General features: G+C 27.3%; 1 protein-coding gene across 1 annotated transcript in view; it reads left to right on the top strand.

Annotated features, from left to right (window-relative positions):
* LOC123293370 (U7 snRNA-associated Sm-like protein LSm11) overlaps window positions 1-6,925 on the top strand; it is a 66,694-nt gene extending 59,769 nt beyond the window's left edge. The window contains exons 3-4 of the mRNA XM_044874163.1: window positions 1,851-1,989; window positions 6,710-6,925. Of these exons, the coding sequence (XP_044730098.1) occupies window positions 1,851-1,989; window positions 6,710-6,882 (312 nt within the window). The 3' untranslated portion in view covers window positions 6,883-6,925. The remainder of the gene's footprint in view (window positions 1-1,850; window positions 1,990-6,709) is intronic.
* Window positions 6,926-14,687: the final 7,762 nt, after the last annotated feature.

Here is a 14,687-nt window from a genome sequence, read left to right as displayed (position 1 = left end):
CGATGGTAACATAACCAACAAGTACCTACTATGAAAGCCTTCAACAAATTAATTAATGCATATAATTTTTGCTTATATGATGTCACATTATGGCGGCTTGTGTTTTAGTTCACTTGTTATACAGATTAAAAATTACGGCTTTTAGTTTTAATATAATAAAACAATAATGTGCTTTTATGACTCAAAATCAGAATATATAAGTATATTTCTATATAAATTTTAATTTTTATCAAATTTCATAATTTATTTTTCAAATCTGAAAGTACGTTATTTTTTAATTTGCTTATTTATAATATTTTAGACTTCTCCAATTTAAACCCACTAGTGTGTTTATAAGTTTTCATGAAAATGGCAAGGATAATAAATATAATTTTTCCTATAAATTATAACAGAGCTCCGATATTTTTTTTTCAATCGTTATCTACTTTGGAACTGAAAGATATTGATTTATAAGCATTAGAAGTACGTGGGCGGTTTATCTTGAAATTTAGACCTTGCATTGTTTCTATAAATTATTCAACTTTTACTTTAAACTTCTAATGGAAAGATTTATGAACAGAAGTCTGTTTATCTTTCTAAAGACATTTGCTTTGAGCTAAATTTTTCCCACTAACAGGTGCGTTATTCAATAAGAAAGAATTAAAATGATTTCAGTATTCACAAATAAAATAAATCTAATACATGCTGGTACCAACACAAATTTACCATTTTATCTCAAAGGTAATAAATAAAAAAGTGAAAAATAATCAAAGAGATAGATAACTGCTGCTATTAAAGATCGAGATATGTTGAGTAGGTGGTGCACTTCGATTAAGTTTTTTAATATTAAGCTAAATTTCTTTGAATTAATTTATATTTTTAATCAAAACCCTTTTGAATTTTGAGTTATATTGCCTTGAGTTAATTTGGACTGGATCGATTTTCGGTTTTTTTATCACCTTAGAAATTATAATAGCAAGAATTGAATTGCTAACAAAAAACTTCAGTTTTTTCGACTGACCATGAGTTCTGTCTATACCATCAAAGCCTTTTAGCCTTTCAAGAAAACCATGCTAAGAGCCTAAGTGGGCGAATGGTCTAGGGCGTTAGACTTTAACCGTTTGTTTACTTAGACTTAGGTTGTGGGTTTCGAATCCAGACAGCGGCACTGTGAGCAATTAAAATTAGATTAATTGGGCGATAGAATTGAGCACATTGTCGTCGCTTGGATAAGAACTAAGTCAGCGACTCCACCCACATCAAAATAACACATAAATAAAGATTATCAAATAATGATGTAGGTGGCCTCTGTTATAGCCATTTACGTCAGAGAAACGAAGGTTAAACCCCATTATTACATATTATTTGAAAATCATGCTAAACTTTTCCGACGATTCCAAATAGCGAACGTAGCATCGCAAGGATAAATTTTGTGAGAGTGTCTCCCAGTTCATCTCTCAAAATGTCACATGGATCTGATGAAATATAATTAGCGATTGCGCAATACTGAACTGTAAAATGCAACAGGTATATTTTATTTATATTTTGTGTGGGTAATATTTGAAAACATTCATATTTGATTCACAATACAAAGTAAAGACGCAGTTGTTGATTGGATTGAATATTTATTATTATTTATTAATATGATATAAAAATAAATAAATATAAAAGTGTTTTTATTTTTAATAATCTTCTTTTCTGTCAACGCGTATTTCCGTATTTAATAAACACATGTCCTAATCAAAAATAAAACGTTAACTGTTCCGAAACTATAACAATAGCAAATAGTTTTTGGTATCAGAAAATATTGCTTTCCTACTTAAAGACCTGATTCTATAATTAACTGAAATGAAATTTGTTTTTCTTTCTAGATTATTACACGTCATGGCTATGGTATTCGAGGTTATTGTACAGCATACGTTGAAGCATTTGATAAGCACTTTAATATGGCGTTAGCAGATGTAACAGAAGTATGGACTCGAAAAAAATCTAGAAAAAATCCAGCATTAGGTAACAGTTAACTTATTCAATCAATTTTGTTTAAATATTCGGCATTGAAGATAATTTAAAAAATGTAGTATAGGTAGTAATTTTTCGTTAGATGTGTTTGCATCAGGTCCTAGTCCGAAAAATGGGTCGAGGCTCACATCAATACGCCATTTACATCAATTGTTAGAATCCCTCCAAAACTATTTATAGGTTACTTTGATAACTATCGATAAAAGGTGTCAAAACAAAACCAAACTTATAAATGGCGTGAGGATCTTATATTTTTTAGGACGAAGCAGATTTAAAAAAAAAATCGTCTTTAACTTTAAGCGAAATAACTTAAAGCCATATAAAAAGCACTTTCAGTTTTGTATTGACATAAATTGCATTCAGATTTAGTAAACAAATTTCAAATCGTTATATTTCGAAGTAAACTTTTATGAAATTTATCGTACTAGATTAAAATCTTTTTTCGGGAGATTGTAACTAATGATGCGAGGACCAGTCCATTTTTCGGGCTACAGACTTTTCTATATGAACACAAGTGTTTCTTAATTTATAAATAAATATGCAAAAAAATGTTTCAAAATTAAAATATTACCTTTAAACTTTTAAGTAACATTTTGATTAATAAACCATTAAAATAAATATCAGAAATTCACACAAGCACAACAATTATATCATAAAAGTTCGATCCACATGTAACAGAATTTGATGACATTCAAAAACCGAAAATACACTTTGTTCCAAACAATACCACAACATCCAATAAACTTTTATCAAAAACCAATTATTAATTAATATATAATATAATTTAATTAATATATAATAATTACATACAACAGCTAAAAATCAATTAATTGTAAAAATACTTATCAATTTGTTACAAAAGAAATTTTGCGTGAAAAAAAAAATAATTTCACCTCCCCATGCTATCTGCCATTTTACTTTTCATTCTCCTATCTATAACTTCCTAGAAAACGGTTTAGAATTTTTAATAAGTTGAATGAACTTTTCAATTGTTTTTATGTTGATTGTAATGAAAATATTATTTATTATTTTTATATTTTTAATTAATTAATATAATAATTAATATTATTATGTATAAATTTTTTTTTGTAATAATGAAAATTGAAAGTGAATCTCTCTATCAGGAAGAAAGTGTAACCAATGATAATAATAATGGGATGTATTATAAAATATTACACAGGATTTCAATTCATTCTTTTATATTTTTACTGGATGATCTCTGATGTTCAATAAAAAGTTAGTATAGTTTAATGACCTCGAAATATATACATTTATTGTAGAAATACGAGTTCATGACACTAAGGTCTATCACACATTAATGTAGCAAAACGTCGTTAAAAATTGCTCCAACGAGGCAAATTTTTCTCAATGTAGATATTGTATAATTTAAAAACGTAAAAATTCGTTGTTTTTAAATTTCCATCAAATGGCTGCCGATTCTCTCTGAATCAGTTGTCGGTAAAGGACAAAATTAACGGCATATGGGTACCGGACCATAGTGACAGTTCAGAGAATTGAAAAGCTAATGGCACTATCGGATATGAGCATGTCAAAACAGTCGTTCTATTTGCGAAGTGCAAGCAACTACTAAATGAAACCATCCTATAAGAAACGGTGAGAAACATGTGTGAAAAAAGACCTACTTGTGGTTGTGGTAGACAAATAGAGTCAAATTACAATCTGAAGCGTTCCGAAAATTCCTTCTCTCATTTACGAACTTCTCAAGTAATATTATAACAGTTACAAGGCACTTACTGGAAGGCAAGTATGCTGAATGCTTTGGACTAGTAGTATACTAAACTACTGCGTAGCCTGTCATAGTGAGGATAAGCATCTCTTGGAATATGAATTTTTCGGTTAACCATTCTTGACAGCCTCTCGAAATTTAAATATATTGCTATTAAATTATTTGCTGGTCTCGAACAGCTCCAAAAGGAATAGAAGGATCATGGCGATAATCTGTCGTTAAGTTTTACATTGAACCTAGCTTATGGTGTAATTGTATTCCACCGGGGTAGTAGTTCAAATTTAACCTAATATTATTATTGAAAACTACGATTTGCTCAAAGATCGAAATTTTTTGATCAAACCAATTATAATAAATTTCGAACTATCGTTCACGCAATGAATTCGTGGTCAGGAAAAAAAGAAATAATTTCAAAAAATTACCCTTGAGTGAATCCAGTAAAAGAATGTTGGCATTTCCCAACATCTTTACGCCTGTGTGTAATCCATAAATATACTTTATATCAACTCTAATAGATCAATAGTTTTTAATTTTTAACAAAACATTATAAAAAGTACGGTATTTAATTTAATGTAAATATTTATCAATTACTAAGGTATATATTAATAATAATAATCATAGTAATAATATTATTTATAATATTATTGATTTGCGTGTATTGATTTAATTTAATAAATAAATAAATAAAAATTGAATATATATATATTTATTTATTTATTGTTTATATGGATTTTTTCTACAATTCTTGTTAAAAAAATATATAAAGAAAAGTTTTTTTTATTTAAATTATCAGGAAATTATAAATTATGGAATTATTTAATAATGTTGTTGTCAATTAAAAGTTCATTCAATTTAATAAAATCATATATTTTCCGTTTTTATGTAAAATTAATGAACCATTTCATTTCTGACGGTGGCCAAGCAAGTAGTCAATGTGTATTTCATCCCTGATCATTTGATCGCGTGTACATTTTCCCTTCTTAGCTGCAGCGAGTAAGCAATTCCTTCCTTCCACAGTAAGTTAAAATTTTACAAGGCGATAATACGATCGGTGACTTAAAATTAGACTTACCACAATACATACTGAACAAAATTCATGCCTCACATTTATTCAACTCTTTTGTAAATTTGTTAATTTGTTTTGTCAAGGACCTAACTTTTAAATATACTGCAAGCAATAAGAAATCAATCATTATGGATTTTTTGCTTCGCCTTTATAGCAATAATTTCTAGAAAACTTAAATGATTAAACTTTGAATGTCATGAATAATACAATAGAAACTTTTGCCATATCATTCACGGAAGTCCTACATTCTTGTAAAGATGCCATTGAAACTCATATCAAAATGATAAAATTATGTATACATGCAAGTATATTTTTGCAAATCTAACTCAAGTGCTTTATTTGTTTTTATTAATTTCAATAAAAAAAATTATATTTTTTTAATTCTAATCATGAATGAATTCTCTCAATATCAGACAAAATCACATCAAAACAAGAGCGGTTTTAGCTAGTATGTAAACAATTTCCATTTTCAAATTATGAAATTTTAATTAAACATTCACAAAAAGGCAGTTATTCCAAAGTTTTTTACTTGACTGCCTATCATTTTTTTTAAATTTTTCTATTTTAAGCCTTCTACGTAGAGAACAATTTTCCAAACCCCTGAAAGAAAACTTTTTTTAGAAAAAACAAATCTTTAACCGTCGTGAAATAACTGTCCAAAAATTCGCCTGGCCCAAGAACTACATACATTTTATCCTAATCATGAATTAATTCTCGTATATTTAGGATTTAAAGAAATGAGTGTAACAATAAAGTTCAATGCATAAAGATATGAGGCTGCATTCTTAGAATATAATCGAGTAATTGAATACAAATAAAATATAATTATATTATTGATCGGAAAAGTCTATAATAAATAAGATATTGACCACTAAATACTAATAAAAAGCTATTTATTAAAAGGTAGTCAGTCGTTTAATAAAAAAAAAATTATTTACTTATAAAAAAAAATTAAACTTGTTCTTAATATAAAAAAATTATACCATCATAACATCAATCTAATTTTACTTTCACTTTGACTTGAAAATCATGAGGCGATAAGTTTGCATGTTTAGTAAATAAATCAACTCATACTGTATGGTACAAAAAAATGTATAACCAATACGGTGTAATGTACCAAGTGGCTCATGAGAATGACATTTCTTTTCGTGGAATGTGTACACATTACAGATTCCGAAAATCATTGTCATTTAATGCAAAGATTGAATAATACTAGGGATTTCAATAAAACTTTGTAAATAAAAAACTATCTAAAATATTTAGACAATAATAATACCATAAAAATATAAGTTTGTCGATGATATAAAAACAAAATTTTAATTTAATTATGAGTTCATCAAAGATCCACCATTTGATGAACAGAGACGACTATACTTAGAGTATTGATGATTAAAGAGAGATATCTCTATTATCAAATTTATAGCAAGGGCATACAATGTATTAATATTAAACACTTTTGTAGTTGCGTAGTATTGTAAAGCTAAAAATAACAAAGTATGTATTTGGTATATATGTATATGTACCGTTCAATAAACCAAAAGTTTTTTTGCAATACTTAGGGAAACAAACACCTTAACTGAATTAAAATTAATTGTATGTAATATTTTTTATATTAGGTATTAACAAATTTTGGTTCCCGTTTCACTCTTTTTGTATTTAATAATAATGTATTGATAATAGTTTATCGCATCAGATTGGAAACTCAAATATTGAAAAACGAAATTTCCCTCTGAATTGAAGGATTTAGTTATATGAAAATTTGTACAGTACTTTTGAAGAGTTTTTCTTGTCCAATGGAACTCTTTTGGTAATTTTACCCATTTGTCCATACCGCTTTGTGGAGGGTTTTCAAATTTTATTTGGTAAATGTGAATAACATAGAATTCTTTTTTTAACAGGTAATATCGAAAATCAACAATCAATGCCTCGTAAGGTAATTACACCAAAAGTTAAAATAATAAAATCAGATAAGAAAACAGAAACATGTCAACGAAATATTCCCAAGTTAATGATGCGTGGTGAACATGTGGTTCTGATAATCAGCCAAGAAACAACAGCAAAACAACCATAACAAACCCTTAAAAAGGATCAACAAAAATAATTCATTTTTAAGATTAAACAATTAATAATTAAATATTAGAATGTAAAATTATATTTGGAAAATAAAACTTTTTTATTACACTTAAAAAAGAAACGGTTTAGAACTTAATGAGCTTTCCGCAAAATTTTATTTTTTTAAATATTAATAGTTTCATATTCGAATCGTGCGTGAGTTTTATTGGAAGCGTTTCCATGGTAACGATACACTACTTTAATTATAGAATTGTATGAATGCATATATAATTGTATGGATTGCATTTATGACTTACATTTAATATTATTTTCTCACAAATTTAAATTAATAATTATGATAATTAACATTTGAAAAATAATATTTGAGCAATTGGATTTCTTATTTTCACAATTTTTAATGCATTAAGTTTAATTAATTAATGTTTTTCAATAATTTTAATTTGACAGTTTCTATAACATTAACATGTAAAGAATTGCAAATTAGTCATAACAGCGTCCTTTATCGCCAAAATTCAATCACTGGAAGCACTGGCATCGGTTTTATTGTCCCTGCCATGACTACACACACAACGAATAAAATTAATTAATAAGATGTGTTCACCAAATTATTTACAGTAGTATTTTAGTTATTGCAAAACATTCAAGATACTCAAAGTAAAAGTTTGGTCCAAATATGGTTAACGTTTACAAAATATAGTTTTTTTTTTACTCAAAAAGGTAAGTAACTACTCCCTTTACCTACTGTGTTTTCGCATGCGATAAAATGCAAATTAATGTCTATTGTGTGTGCAAAGTTTGGATGATTCTACGCTTTCACTGGGCAATTAACTATAAGTTGTTTAACGGGAAATCTTACTTACAGTTGCGCGTTATTTTTTACCAACTCTAAATTCTTCCAACATTGCTAAAAACAATGTACAATATGTCGCATTTAAGATGAAAGTACTCTCATATTTTCGTTACTTATTGGAATATCGATTTGCACAATTTTGCACAATCATAAAGGATTATGGGTCATATTTTTTAAGATACATAACCGAAATCTGAACTTTAAACTCATCCTACTACAAATTGACAAATCGTTTATCAATTTAAATTAAAACTAAAAGAAATTTGATGAACGAGCTGTGATGAATGTTTTGCAATTTCCCATAACCAAAAATTATTATTATTAAAATATTGTTCATGTTTTAATAATATTTGATGTTTTGAATCAGATCATTTTTATGATTGTATCTTTTATAAAACAATCCTATTGAATTACCTTAAATATTTAATAATATAAAATTAATATTTTTATTAAAAATTTATTATTATAAAATCATTAAGATGGACCAATGAAAATATTTTACAAACAAGAAAAATTTTCAAAAAAATTATTATCTTAATATATATATTTCTTGTGTGCGTGTGTATGTAATTGAACTCCTCCTAGACGGGTGGACCGATTTTGATGAAATTTTTTGTGTGAGTTCAAGGGGATTCGAGAATGGTTTAGATTCACAATTTGGTCCAGTACAACTGTTTTTGAGGGCTCCGTACCAAAAAAATGAAATTTCATTAAATGGTGGGAGCGCATATAAATCATATCACATTATTTTAAAACTTACTATGTGTACTATGTATTTTTAATAGTATTCAGGTATTGTCAATAGGCATTCATTAGAGCCATATGCGAGCGCAGCGAGCTCTACTATCAAAGACCAGGCCAAAGGTCGAAGGTCAGGCCACTCCAATAAATAGGAGTTAAATTGGGGTTTAGCGGGATGGGTTTAGCGGACAGGCGAAACGTAGTATAGGTATTAATGAATTGGAGCTACGTTTTTACGGGACAGGACAACGTCTGTCGGGACCGCTAGTAATCTATAAAATTTCTTATGAAAATTTTTGGTAGGTATCAAAAAAAAGGTAGGTGGCTTTTATTTTAAATTTTTTTATAATAGAAAGAATAAGTTCAACATTACATAATTTTGTTTGTTTTCGGTAGCGCTAACAGAGATGAAATTATAGAATCAATTTCTTTCATTCAATGAACAAATTTTTCAACAAATCTCCGGTCTACAAGAATTTTTAAAAACACATAGCTATGAATTTAGACATGAATTTTAAATTATATTTAATTCGAGTAATTCTATCCTCATCGAAAAACATGCCTCGTGAATATCATCTTGGCGCAACTCACATAAAAGTAGTACGTGCACCAAGGCAAGTTTAGACTCGTGGTTGTAATTATTTGTATCTTATTTTCAGCTATGCTGATGAATGTTGTTATAACTTCATGAAGATAGACGAAAAATAATAATAAAATTTTTCCATATGCCTTGGTTTTCGAAATATCGAAAGCTAAATAATTAAACAAAACTTTCAATTTTCGATATTTTGAAAATAGATATATTTTTAATTTGAGTCTCCACTACCGTGCTCATACATCCTTAATTAGTCGGACACAACGGGTTTTTTTTTCAATAATTTATTAAGGTTTTAACTTTAATTTAAATAGTTTTTTTTTTTAATTTCCACATACTTGTTTTGGAGAAATCTATGAAAACATATCATTCATCTAACATTTTCCTATAAGGCCAATGTTAAATATTCATACTTTTGAAGTAATTTATTTTGCTGTACAACTCCACGCTTCCACTTTTATATAACGATGTCCGATTTCAATAAAAATTTCCGTTTGAACGTTTCCTGAATCCATTACGACCAGATTATACGCGCATGGAAGGAAGTTATATGATGTCGTCCACACTAGATTTTTTAATAATATTCAAAACAAAAGTTTCATACCAAAAAAAAACACATAGAACCTATACAATTTTCATAATTTTTTTCCTTAATTTTAAATAATTTTATCGTAAATATATAGAAAATTTTTTTGATTATGATTTCTATAAACAAAAATTTTCTTAATCTTATTAAGGTCATACGTACGGTTTCCATATATTCGTTAATTAAAATTTTTAATTTAAAAAAATATTTTTTCGTTGCCTAGATTTGTGATAAACTGATATTATCCTAAAATTTTCATTTGTAGTTAAAGAACGATGGATACCATACCATGTAATTTGCAATTTTAAATGATTTTTTTTTATTATTATTAAAAAAACACAGTGTGTCCTCGAATTGACCTCCAATTTGGATTTTTTTGTTACAAATATTGGTTCTGCATCATTAAAGAATTGATTTTCGCATGATTTTATTAATTTGATGATTCCTCTTTTTAATGATTTTGTAATTAATTTTAAAATTGATTTATATCAAGTAAAATACATATAATCGCGGTTCATAATCAATTATTAAAATATCTGCGGTACATTTTCTGGACTAAATAAATCAAAAATTTATGTATAAACATTGTTCTAAGATCTAGGGACCCATCAAATTTTTGAGTGTGTCACCAGCATTTAATTTATAAATATCTTTTATTTTCTTTGTTATCCTAAAAGTTAACTGTAAATATGGCTCAACATTTAACTATTGAGAAAAACACTATAAAAAATGTAATTTTCAAGATGTTAGGCCACGGCTACTTTGTTTACGATTTTTTACATTGCTGCAATTAATTAAACATTTGCTGAGATCCGTACTCAAAAAATTTTCTGATTTTCCCTTCGCTACAACCATTTTTGATAAACATACGTTTTTTAGTTTTAAATTAAAAATTTAAATAAAAGACACTTTTTAAATAACAATATTTTATTATACTAAAAAGTAAAAAACAATTTTTCCTATGACTTATTTGTACTTGACTAATTGTAAAAACTTGAGGCGCTTAAAATCGGAGCGCCTCAAGTTTATACAAATTGTCGAGTATGAGTGAGTCATAGGAAAAATTATGCTTAGTGTTTGAATAAAAGGATCTTAAAGTTAAAAATTTTTTGTGTGGTAATTTATTTGGGTGGTGACACACTGTATATAACAGTACGTTTATAAATATAAATATTAAAAAATTTGATTGAGAATTTTAAAGTTCAGAGAAAGTTTTTATCTATTTTTTTTTTTTTGTATATTAAATAAAAAAAATTTTTTCATAAATATTTTAAAATTAATTTTGTGTGTTAAATAATTTGTTTTTGTTTTTAAATCATAAAATTCACACACAATTTTTGTGTTCTTGAAATTTTGCAAACGATACAATGAACTATATAATATAGTTTTCAAATGCGATTATTATCTTAAACTTGAATATTTAGTTTAATGTTTTCTTGAATAAAATTTGCTAGATTTTTTCGAAATTCTCATGGAAGAGTAATACAATTGATGATATTCTGGAATTTTAATTATTTTTGATCAGTTAGGCATAAATTTAAATAATGCTACGAGAGTGAAATATGCTTGCGTTGTTTTTAACAATAAAATTGTGATATTTTGCAAAAAAAAAAAAAAAAAATTAAAAAATTTTTTCTTTTTTGAAATTTAGTCAAGCAGGGTAGTTCTTTTATAATATACCATGCTAAGAAAAATCACTCTAGGAAACAAGTCAAAACCGTCAGATAGGAATCCATTACTGATTATCCGTAACTGAAGCGTAATTGTGATGGCATGAGCTTAAACGTGTTTCTAAATCATAAATTAGTTTAAAGCAAGTGAAAACAAACAATTGACTGAGTTAATTGTTGAAATACCATGTTTAGACAGTGTTGATTACTCAATCGTTTGTTTTTGTACGTCATGTAAGAAAAGAAATACAGCCACACACACATACATGTCACACACTTATAACTAATATTCCCATATAATAGGTACATACTATATAATTTGCGCCCTCACAGGTCAACAGTGATGTGTCAAACTAAAATTGTACATTTTTTACATTTAAACTTTTGTTCTATCTCTAATGGTTTAAAAAAAGGATTCTAGGGAACCAAGACCCAATTGACCTATGTTGCTCATTTACGAACTCGACCTCACTTTTTACGTCCTGAACACGCTGTAAAAATTTCGCTTGATATCTTTTTGCGTTTTTGAGTTATCGTATTGTCAGACCGGCAGACAGACAGACAGACACCAAAAAATGGATTTTATGGACACCTATACCAAAATTTTGTTCGTAGCATCATTATTTTTAGGCGTTACAAACTTGGGATTAAACTATAACTTGATATATTTCATATATACATGGTATAAAAATATGACGTATACTCTTAAAACAAATGAATCTATAAAAAAAATTTAATCGAACTAGACAAAGTAAATAATTATGAAATGGCAATTGTACATAGAAAAGACGCGGGCACACGGCTTGTTTCGAATAAAAATACAAATTCATTTTGAAATTCTTAGAAAACATTGCAATTTAAAATTACACATTTATACACAACTCAAATGAACTTGAAGTACCATCAAGTATTATACAAATAAGTATAGCTTAGCTTTACTCATAGTCCAAACTCCCATAACAGTTACAAATACGTCATACAACATTTCAACGACGTTCACATGTTGTCTGAGTATTTACTGTAACTGTAATTTAAAATGTCTGGCCATCAATAAAGCTTTAACTTTAAACTATGCAGGAAGGTACATTTTGTCTTCCTAATACTTATTCTTTTTATAGCAATGTTAATTTAGATGAGCCTTAAATGTCTCAGATACTGATGATTTTCCCACTATTAATTACATCATTAAAAAGCATTCTAGGCTCAGGCTAGGGAATTTCATTTTTAGCCTAAAGTTTTGTTTACATGCCTTAGTAAAGCATTGTATTGAAAACATTATTTATTTTTTTATTTTAAATATATACTTAACAATTCATTACTATCATGGAGACTTGGACTAAAAAACATATACTTGTATAACTTTATTTAATGCCTATAATAATAGAACTATGTACACACAACAAGTTCTAAGTCGGTATTCAACTTAGATTTTTGCTTAGAAAAAAATACAAAAAAACTATTGACTTGTTAAGTAAAGACTCAGTCATAATATATTCAAGGTGAATGAATTCTATTCAATTTCTATTCATCAAATCATCATCAAGTACTAATATTTAAGAAGTAATAATGATGTAATTAAGAGGAAATTAAAACTTTCAAAATGTCCTTGAGTAATGTATCTAACATTAGATCATTAATTAAAAAAATATTAATAAGGCGGTCCCCATTTAGCTTGTTTTTGTTATTCATAATGTAATTAATGTTAATATGTTTTTAATTAAATTTAACGGGGTCTTTTATTGAAAGTTCCATAGTCTTTGTTAGTAAAACCAGATTATCGTATTTACGAATACTTTTCATATTCAAAGCTTGGAGAAAAATGGAACACAAAAACCGGGGTCCTTTGATGATTGGATAAGCAATTTCGAAGGTTTCTATTCAAAGCTTTTACAAAGTTCGATATAATCCCAAGCAATTTCAATCAATATCTCAGAAACTTGATATTCAATTCAGTCACTTTTTGTGACTTTGTGATTGAAATAAATAAGATGACTTTAAGGAGGCAAAAAATAATTCTCACTCCACAATTGTCTGGAATTGAGCTTTTAATATGAAAGTGTAATACATATTTCATGAAACTACATTCCATAAATGCATAATTGAGTTGATGAATTTGTCAAAAATGCAAAGATCGCTTATAAGTTTTATAACAAAACTGTTTTTATGTTTTGATAATAATTTGAAAAACCTTTTGAAAAATAATTTGATAATTTGATAATTTGACAGTTTTGAAAAACCTTTCGAAAGATAAACGAAAACGCCCAAAGCAAAGTTTTCATAACACATTGCTATAAAATTATATGCATTTAAAAATATAAATCAGTTAAAATTAAATAGATGGTGTAACAGTAACTCTGTGTCTAGGAGAACATCAATTAACATGCATCCGCAAGTTTATATTTCTATAGGCTTTTGTATTTGAACATTTACTACATCACGAACATACCACACTGTGCCCAAAAAGCGTTTGTAATCTGTGAATTTTTTTTTAAATATTTTATTTATTTTAATTAACTTACATTGAATTATACATAGCTTTTAAAAAGTTTTCTTGATGAAGTTCAATATTATTTATGATAAAGAATTAAAATAAAATACAAAAATTGATGATTCTTTTTCATTCAACAACCCAATTCTTAAATCTATGTGTTAATATATCAATTGTACCCAAGCATAGTTTGAAAAGCGTATAGTGCATCGATCTAACTTAACATTCGTTGTTCAACAACTATGACGAATCTTGTTGGTCATGAAGAAATGAAACAACTTTGAAACAGCACAGCATACATACATATAATACATACATAAAAGTATGGTCTTATAACTCTGTGAACCTTCAGGCCAGGTGAAAGTTTTGCCACAAAGAAGTAAAACCTCTATAAAGTGAAGTGAGTGTTATATGTACATATTTTATATTTATAAATTATAAAAATATTATATTGTAGTTTTATTGAAACAAAAACATAGAACTAACTTTTAACAGTAATAATAATACTTACTCTATCATATTACTAGCACATTGGAATATGCTTACATATAACATTGTGTATGCTATTATAGTAATATAAGTAAACCCCTTTCTCCGTGACACAACACTTTTTTAGTACAAAATTTCATTTATTACCGGGTGATCAATTTATATTCCAACTTGATACCTATTTTTTTAAAGATTCGGAGAAAAGAGTAAGGGAAAAAATTGAGGTTTCAGCCATGACTTTACTTTCGAATTGAAAGAAATTGAACTTTTTTGATGTTTTTACGTTAGGGAATCTAACGTAACACAATTAGTATAATTATTTAAATCTTTGAAAAAAGTGAAAAAAAAGCCAATAAATAACCTTTGGATAGTTTCGAACTTGCC

This window comes from Chrysoperla carnea, chromosome 2 (assembly GCF_905475395.1).
Source record: "Chrysoperla carnea chromosome 2, inChrCarn1.1, whole genome shotgun sequence".
Taxonomy (NCBI): Eukaryota; Metazoa; Arthropoda; class Insecta; order Neuroptera; family Chrysopidae; genus Chrysoperla; species Chrysoperla carnea.
This window is presented reverse-complemented; position numbering and strand designations above follow the sequence as displayed.